At 47.2% G+C, this 9,774-nt stretch overlaps 1 protein-coding gene across 2 annotated transcripts in view; it reads right to left on the bottom strand.

Moving 5' to 3' along the window:
* Wbp1l (WW domain binding protein 1 like) overlaps window positions 1-9,774 on the bottom strand; it is a 58,284-nt gene that overhangs the window by 47,543 nt on the left and 967 nt on the right. Inside the window, exon 2 of one of the 2 annotated variants that reach the window (NM_001177812.1) lies at window positions 3,088-3,135. The exons of the other annotated variant lie outside the window; for it this stretch is intronic. Within the exon in view, the coding sequence (NP_001171283.1) occupies window positions 3,088-3,135 (48 nt within the window). The remainder of the gene's footprint in view (window positions 1-3,087; window positions 3,136-9,774) is intronic. 2 annotated transcript variants of the gene reach the window in all.

Here is a 9,774-nt window from a genome sequence, read left to right as displayed (position 1 = left end):
ACCGCAAACCACTTCCTTAGCACCTAGGCCAGCTTGCCTAGCCTTCAACTACAAGCTTGCTGTCCTTGAGTAACCCTGGTCCTTGTTCATGGGAATTGTGAACTGCAGACAGGAAGGAGGCTGAAGCTATGCAAACAAGATAGGGCAGGCCTCTGAGGAAGCTGACTGAAATTGCCCCAAGCTGCCAGCACTGGGGGTCAGAGGCTTGTCCACAGGGGCACATGGAAGAAACAGGTGAAGAAGTGGCCTTTCTCCTGCACACGGAGGTAATGTGCCCATGGATAACTTGCTGGTGGCAATATAAATAGACAGGGAGACAAAAGACACTTGGAGAGCAATGTGGCCCTATACCCGTTTTAAATGTGTCCTATAGCTAGGCCTACTGTTCTCAATTCTATGTCCAGGAATCCAAAAACATAAAAAGAAACATGTTACTCTATAGGGTGGTCGGATGAAGCAACAGGATACAGGCAGTTTAAGAGACCAGAAGGCTGGAGAGATGGCTCAGTGAGTCAAGCATGTGCTCTATAAGCAGAAAGACCAGAGTTTAGATCCCCAGCCACACCACTAACTTGGTTACATAAATGATATATGACATATATAAATCACTATTTATGAAAATTATTTTATACGTGAAAAAAGTGTGAGGCGGGTGCTATGGAGGTTGGCTTCTACTACCACAGCTAAGTCGCTAACGCCTACTCAGGCTCCCCTCACTCCCTCAGCAAGGCCGTCTCTGGCCCTTCTTTTCTTCCTGTGCAAATCTATCAATATGTAGCAGAGGCAGAGAGGGCACCGACAGACAGACAGACAGACAGATACCAAGCCAAACTCTTCCATTTTGCTTTAAATAAGATTCCTGTATTATCTGCCATCGTTATGGGCGTGTGCTATTTTGTGGAGTTAAAATCATCGGTCTAAGGAAAAAGGTCTCTCAGCTCTATATTCCAGTGCCAAAGAACTACAGTGGCCCTGAGTCCTGGTGCAGAAAGTCACAGGGTAGCTGCGCTCCCATGTGAACCACACAGAGCTGATCAGCGGGCTTCAAGTCCCCTGTTGTAAGCGTTTGGTCAGACTGCCAGTGGGACTCAAGGGGAAAACCGGCTGTGGCTGCCATCCTTCTTACTCTCCCTGGGGAGCACTCAATGCTTCCCTCTGAGCTTGAGAGACCTTTTCTTCTTACACTGATGGTTTTCATTCCACAAAACAGCACAGGCTCATAACAATGGCAGACGATGTGTGCCGCGCGCGCCTTTAATCCCAGCGCCTGAGAGGCAGAGGCGGGCGGATCTCTTTAAGTTCTAGGCCGGCCTGGTCTACATAATGAGTTCCAGGACAACCGGAGCTATGTAGAGAGAGACTTTGACTCAAGACAAGAATTTTTAGATGAACAAGATAATCTGGGGGATGGCACCCCAAAACTACTGTGTAGTGATGTACACAGTGTGACCACTTTCGCTGAATAGTGATGTACACACAGTGTGACCACTTTCTCCAGGACCGCCGGCTTCCAGCTGAAAGAGAGTTACAACACAAGACACTTCTTGCTGGATATTTGAAAATCAAAATAGACATGTTTTTTGGTAACTTTATCCTAGGACCCGCCCTTCCAGACCACAAGATTCTTGTGCTGGCTTACGCTCTATTTTCACCTTCTCCAAAACAACTTGTGAAAGTTCAAGTCTATAAAAATTCCCTCGTTTCTGAATCAAACCAGCTGTGGCACCGCCACGGGGAGCTCACCGTGCTGGCCTGGGGTGGCGGCACACGCTTTCAATCCCATCATTCAGGACACAGGGGCAGGTGGATCTCTCGAGTCTGATGATACCAACCTGGTCTACATAGTTACACAGTGAGATCCAGGACAGGCAGGGATACACAGTGAGACCTTGTCTCAAAACACACACACACACACACACACACACACCTCACTCGTCTATTTTCCCACAGAAGAAACTGTAGTATGGATAATAAGAAAACCAAAAGTAAACAAAACTAAGCAGAGAATGTCACCCAGTAACCAGAGTCCCCAAACCTACTCCCTGCAAGGACTGGCTGTCTGAGAAGGTGACCTACTTTAATCCCCACATTAGGAATACCCAAAAGTGGCTCAACAGCATGGATGGATTCTCTTCCCCTTTCTCGACCTCCCAAGTTGCAGTGTTCTGGATTTATCTGTTTGTGGTTCCCACACCCCACGTACGGTTCAGGCCAGACTCAGCTCCACCTAGTGGAACTGAAAAGCACCGTACAGCCAAGCTGCAGGTCCCCAGCTACCACAGTTCCTGTCAACCTGATAAACGGAGTCAGGCCCCAGTGGTACACAGATGGAAAAGGCAGGTTGCAGGTGACTCTTCAAATGGAAAAGGCAGGTTGCAGGTGACTCTTTAAATGCGTGCTAAGAACGCAGGCAGGCAATGGAGACATCCTCTCAGGGGTACAGGTGGCCAGACACTCAGAGGGCAGTTGGAATTCTGAACCCAAAGCTATCCAGGGTGTCCAGAGCACCCATAAACACTTGCCTGCAGGTTCCAAACACAGGCCAGCTGCATCCTTAGGCCTGACCGTAGGCTCGCCATTAGACTTAAGTCTAAACCCAGGAGATCTGGCCTCCCGTGAAGCAGAAGCCAAGACCACGCAAAGGTTTCCCCAAGCAAAATGTGCGTGAGAACAAACCAGCGATCCTATGGCCAAAGACAAGACAAGCCTTGGAGTGGGGAAAGGAAAAAGTTGCAAAAACGCGACTCAGTGTCACCTTGGCTATGGGACCTTGGAGGACACTAAGAAGGAAGTAACCGGCCACTGGGCTTTCGCTGGGGTAAAACCAAATTATGGTCTGGAACCGAAACCTCAAAGGTAGATCAAAGCAAGAGCGAGGAGAAGTTCAAGACTGGGTGAGTGAGGGGGTGGGGTGGGGGCATCACCTGCTCACGGAAGCAGAAACCAGAGACAGTTTTGAGTGTTTGATGCTGGCTGACAAAACAAGGCTGACTGGTGAAGGTCATCACTGAGGGCACCGACGGGGAGCACATTAGTGCTTTAAACTGCCCCACGTAAAACTCCGGCAGGTTGGGAAGGACGACTCACCTGGTAGGCCCGAACCAGTCCCACTGTCTTCTGACTTCTCAAGCGCACCTGTGTGAGCATGCAGGCACGCACGCACAAAATGAATAAACAACTCGGTAAGTCGGTAAGACCTGTCTGTAGTCATGCAACCCACATGCTTGCTCCTCCTGGCCTGACCTCAAACTCTGCAAACAGCCAATGCTGGAAACCAGAGGGCTCCCCCCGTACCTCAGGCCAGACGATCCCTGATCTCGAGGCTACCCTGAGCGGTGTGGACTAGCCAGGGCACTCCTGGGTTCCACATGTGGCATGGCAGCTACACTCTCAACACGTCTCCAGACATGGACGAATATCCTCTGGAGGAGGCTGAACGACCCTGAATTGAGAATCCGTTTTAAACTCAGACTCACCATGAACAGCGGTCTACACAGATAACTGAGAGGAAACCCTAGCTCTAGATACACAATAGACTCCAGCAAGTCAAGTGAAACTCCAGCCATTCAGTCCCTCAAGCCACTTGCCACTAACGTGCAAACACAACGCTCTCTCCAAGGACCACCAAGAATAACCACGAAGCAAATTCTGGAAGTCTTCTCTATGTTGTATTTTTCCTTCATACATCTGTAAGGTTTATGCTAGAGCTCTTCTCATTTTGAAAAGGAATAAACTGAGACACAAGAAATTAAATAACTCACTCAATAGTGTCATATTTGGAACTCAGACGGCCTGACCACGCAGCCCATGACCCCATGACCTTACCGTAGTTTTGGGTTGTACCAAACCCACACGGCAGGTGCTGTCATACCCTCACTGCCCATTCTGTAGTCAATAACTACACGGATTTTTTTATTTACATTTTTTGTAAATGTAAATAAAAGTTCCATTCGGTGTAAAGTAAACAGCATCCCACTCTGGAAAGCAGTCTTGCCGTTTCTTGAGAAGTTAATCCAGAGTTACCAATTGACCGAGGAGTTCGTTATCTACACAGAACGGAAAACATAAGCCAGGGCAGTGTGTACCCCCAGCACTGAGAAGACTGAGGCAGGAGGATTGTCATGAATTGCAAGCATCTTAGCCACAAAGTGAGACTCTGAATCAAAAAAAAAAAAGGAAAAAAAGAAAAAAAAAAGAGCCAGGCGTGGTGGCACACGCCTTTGATCCCAGCACTTGGGAGGCAGAGGCTGAGGCAGGTGGATTTCTGAGTTCGAGGCCAGCCTGGTCTATAGAGTGAGTTCCAGGACAGCCAGGGCTATATAGAGAAACCCTGTCTCTGAAAAACCAAAAAAAGAAAAAAAGAAAAAAAAAAGGAAAAGAAAGAAAAAAGAAAGAAAGAAAGAAAGAAAGAAAGAAAGAAAGAAAGAAAGAAAGGAAGGAAGGAAGGAAAAATGGCCAGGTGGTGGTGATGCACGCCTTTAATCCCAGAACTTGGGAGGCAGAGGCAGGCAGATTTCTGAGTTCGAGGCCAGCCTTGTCTACAAAGTGAGTTCCAGGACAGCCAGGGCTATATAGAGAAACCCTGTCTCTGAAAAACCAAAAAAAGAAAAAAGGAAAAAAAGTCAATGAGGAAGGCTCAGTGGGTGAAGACACACACACCACTGAGCCCAGCAATCGGGGTTTCGCCAATGGGAGTCACTCATGAGGTGACATCTGCGGGTCGTCCGTCCTCTGACCTCCACACCACTCTGCCCATGCACACCCCCACATGTGTGTGTGCACACACACCATAAACGAATAAATGTGGGAGAAAACTGAAACACTGCACTTACGCAGACATCTCTACCGCTGTTCCCAGCGACATTACCCCCGCTAGCTTCAAAGTAGAAACAGCCCAAACGATAAATGGTTGATAAATGAATAAATACGGGGCTGTTCATGCCCTAGAGAGGAACAACGTAGGGCCTAGGAGGCGGCTCACTGAGGAAGAACACTTTTCTGTAGGCTAGAGGACCCGAGTCAGAATTCCAAGCACCAATATGATATACTGGGCAAAGCGTGCGCCTACCAGGCAGCACAAGCCAGAGGAGACAGGCAGGTCCCAAGAGCTTGTTGTCCAGTGAGTAGAGGGAAGGCAAGCTCAGCTCAGTAGACTGTCTCAAGGCAGTAAGATAGGATGGCATGGGCACAAGACCGATATACTCACATGGATGCACCACATACATACACCACACAAAAAGAAATAGAGAAATGATACGTGCTACAACACAGGACAACCATAAAGACATGCCAGCAAGAGTCTACACTTGCTATAAAATGTGCAGAGCAGGCAAATCCAGAGACACAGTACGACTGGTAGTCACTGAGGGCTGGTGGGAGGGAGGTGGGATGGGGCGAGACCACTAATTCTTTTGGGTTTCCTTTTGAGGGCAATGAAATATTCTAAAATGTTAGGAAGCAGTAGAAATTTGGCTACATGATTCTGTGGCCACATGAAAACAGACAATTTATAGAAGGCTTTTGTTGTTTTTGAGACAGGGTCTCATTGTACAGCCTTGGTTGTCCTGAAACATATGTAAACCAGGCTGGCTTTGTATTTTACGGAAGTTTTAAAAGGTGTGAAAATATCATGATAAAAATGATATATAAAAATTAAGATTCAGGGCTGGAGAGAAGGCTCAGAGGTTGAGAGCACTGACTGCTCTTCCAGAGGTCCTGAGTTCAATTCCCAGCATCCACATGGAGGCTCACAACCATCTGCAAATGGGATCTGATGTCCTCTTCTGGTGTGTCTGAACACAGCAAAAGTGTACTCACATACACAAAATAAATATTTAAAAAAAAAAAATTAAAGCGAGGCAGTGGTTAATCCCAGCACTTGGGAGGCAGAGGCAGGCAGATTTCTGAGTTCGAGGCCAGCCTGGTCTACAGAGTGAGTTCCAGGACAGCCAGGGCTACACTGAGAAACCCTATCTTGAAAAAACAAATAAACAAACAAACAAAAAACCAAAAAACAAAAAACATTTAAAATTAAAATTAAGATTCCGTTTCTCCGTTATCTTAGCCAAAATCCAAGGGCTGACCGGCCCAGGTGTGAGCAGCCACTGAGCTGCCCGGCCCAGGCAGAAGTCACTGTCAACAGCACAGGGAGTGCTACTGTACGACACAGCCTTAGACAACAGAAGAGCATCCTCACCCTTCACCCTGACGGCCTCCCTGTCCTGCTCATCGTACGTTCTGCCTCTGTACACACCTACACTTAAGCTTCCTCATAAACCATGCCTCCATCACCGACAGTCACTCTCCAGGTCCACTTCTGACCCAAGTCCCCTCCTGTACAGAGAACTTCACAGCAGTCCAAATGCCTATGTAGCCATGAGACTTCCCTGGCTCCCTAGCAGAGTCAAATGCCCCCTCTTCCTAGGTTTGTTCCTCCACTTCAGAACAATCCCTCTGGGTTATAATTCCTATGTGTCTTACCCTGCCCCCATTCTCAGATCCTTGAGGTAAGGGATTCTATTCCACCTTTGACAGTTCCTGGAAACTGCTAGGGTCCAGAAATGTCCATTAAACTGAATTCCAACAGAAAGGAGAATTACAGGAACCTGGGAAACAACTTCCGAGAAAATGCTTGCTTTGCAATACCAGTCTAAGAAAATCAAGAAACGGGGACTAGATTCTATAAGCCACACAGCCCCACTGTTCTACAAAAAGTTATGTCAGTGACGGCCCTGAAATACTATTTATAACGATCAGAAGTTCGAAGTTATCCTTGGCTCTACAGCAAGTTCAAGATGGGCTTGGACTACCTGAGACCCAGCCTCAAAAATAACGGGAGAGAGGGTGTGGAGGATGGACCTTGGCATGTGGTACTTCCTGCATCCTACTAATCAGAGGTGGAGACAGAGCGTCTGTCTGGAGTGTGCATCCTGGGAATGGAGAAGTGGTTCTAAACTAAAACCTGAAACACAGGAGGGAAGCTATGAGACTGAGGGGTGTGGCGAAAAAAGCAGGGGCCCAATCAAACTCAGTGCTGAAGCTGACATAGAACTCTATGGATGGCATCTTTAGGTTGCGCCAGGCCACACTGGCTAGATCACCTTTTGGACACAGACATTTGTACTAAAAGCCTTTTCTTACCAACACAGTCAGGTACTCTAGTTGGCTCTATGTCACACCAGGAAGAAAGCAAGGCTGCGTTATCTCAAGCATAAATTAACCCAAGGAAACAAATGCCAAGGCCTTCCTGTTTGCAAACTGAAGCTTTTTCATGCTTTTCAGATTCAAGGAGCCCCATCTGTTGAGTCACAATGCCCTGTGAGAGAGTTACACAGACGTTCCTATCTATAGGCGTCCCTAGGCAAAAGAACTTTCCTGGTCTACATGGCAAGAGACAAACTGTTCAATGAAGTGCTGGTTAGAGGAAAAGCCACCTATAAATAAATAAATAATCAATCCGTGTACACTATATATTAAATATATATAATAGTAAGTGTGCATGTACAATAAATGTGCATAGTGGTATACACCTGTAGACCCAGCATTCACAAACTGAGGCAGGAGGGTCACAGGGAGTTCAAGATCAGCCTGGTCAATATATTGAGTTCCAACCAGGGCTATGGCTAACAAGACCCTGTCTAAACTGCACCCCCTACTCCCACTTCCTCCAAAACAGATCCCTACCAGGGGGTCCAGTGGTTGTGGCCTTACCCCGCTAAACCCAGCAAAAAAAAAAAAATACACAGAAAAAAGATGGTATTTGACAGGTCCATTTCAGGGAGGGAGATACAATGAGGAACCTGCAGCACTCTCTACCCAGAAATCAAGGTGCCACCTGAGTGATCTGGTCACTATAGAAATAAAGACTTGAGGTTGCTCCCTGACAGATGTTCCCTGCCTCTGCAAAACCCCGATGAAAACCCTAAATTGACCAAGCTGTGGTAGATTCAAAGTTAATAATTATATTGCCACCTCCATGCCAAAGGTTAAAAAAAAAAAAAAAACACAAATTTCACCATAGTTATCTGGTATGATTGATTGGACCAGAGGACTCGGAGGGTGAGGGGTGTCATGAGAGCGTAAAGGGTATCGGGATGACGTCGGGAGAGGCCAGGGAGGAGTGGGCAGGCAGCTCGTAACGGAAACGTTCCCTCTGTGCAGGAACTGTATGTAACCAGACAACAGCAGTGGTCAGTGCTAGCAAACCAACCAAACGGAACAAAGTACAAAAGCTACCCTGTCCCCAAAATAAGCACTGCGAGTGCCAGAACTGCGGTAAGAAAACAAGCCCGAGACTGATGAGTTGTACGCAGAGCCTTGCACTGAAGACCCCACCACCGCCCCCAGACTGCAGGACCGTTTGCCAACGCTTTTCCTTCAAGAAGTGGACCTGGTTCCTATGAACAACCAGCTCACCTCCAAAGGCTCCACACTCCTAAATCAAGCCCCCTAACAAGGCGATTCAAAGGCTACAGGGAACAGCCCTCAGACAGCCACAGAAATAGAAAAAAGCAACTTCATTATTCTGTATTCTATTCCATCGATACCTACTACCTGCGCTTAACTTTCCCAGTCCTGAGAGCTGCAACTTCTCAAGGAGACAAATGTATCTCTCCTGGCAGCTTACGGTTTTGACTAAGAAAACAAAGAACCTAAACAAAGTCAAAAACTGAAGGGCTTCATCCCTGGGGAGGAATACAAGAAAAGATCAGAAAACGAACTCGATCATTCACAGATTATCTCCCAGATAACATATCCCCACTCCCAGCCCCCGCCCCATTAAGATACAGCAACTGAGCCGGGCAGTGGTGGTGCACGCCTTTAATCCCAGCACTCAGGAGGCAGAGGCAGGGGGATTTCTGAGTTCGAGGCCAGCCTGGTCTACAAAGTGAGTTTTGGGTCAGCCAGGGCTACACAGAGAAACCCTGACTTAAAAAAAAAAAAAAAAAGATACAGCAACAGATAAGCTGCCAAATCATTGTAGTATATACATAAAGGGGACTATTATTCGGTCACAATGTGGGTGAACCTTGAAAACATGACGGAACGTGAAAGACGCCCCACATACTACAGCATTCCATTACACAGGGATGTGCAGAACAGGTAAACCCACAGAGACACAATGCAGGCTAGTGGGTGTCGCCAAGGGCCAGGGCTGGGGGTGGGGGAGGGGTGGAAACAGGCAGTAACTGGTTAATATGGATCATTCTTGGGGATGATTCAACTGTTTTGGAAGTAGATAGCCGTGGTGGTTGCACAACCATGGAGCGCCACAGTGATTCACTTTAGAACTGTTGGTTTTGTTCTGTGACTTTCAGCTCACTTGAAAAAAAAAAAATCTTATCAAATCACAGAGCTCGGCAGAGGATCAAGAGTTCAAGCCCTGCCTGACCTACATTGCAAGATCCTGTCTCAAACAAAACAAAACTCAATTATTTTGGGGTTTTGGGTGTTTTTCTTGTTTTGTTTCTTGAAGAGGATATTCGGGAGAAAAATAAGATACGTATGTGAAAGGGCTGCCCTTGAGCTCTAAGGGGAAAGGTAAGAATTCTGCTAACAATTTCTGCTCTTCAGCGTGATGTGACGTGCTAAGCTGCACAGGCTGTCCCTGTGCCTGTGGAAAACAGACAATGATGGGAAGAAAGGGGAGAAACCAAAGGAAACGATAGAAGCTTTGCCAGATTTAACAGGGGAGGGGTGATTCCCCCTACAGCACCCCACCCAATCTGGCACCAAGAGTAACGCTTCAATTAGGGTTTCGAAACGCCAGCCCAA

Source organism: Mus musculus, chromosome 19 (genome assembly GCF_000001635.26).
Source record: "Mus musculus strain C57BL/6J chromosome 19, GRCm38.p6 C57BL/6J".
Taxonomy (NCBI): Eukaryota; Metazoa; Chordata; class Mammalia; order Rodentia; family Muridae; genus Mus; species Mus musculus.
Note: the sequence above shows the minus strand (reverse complement) of the source record. Positions and strands in the feature narration are given on the sequence as shown.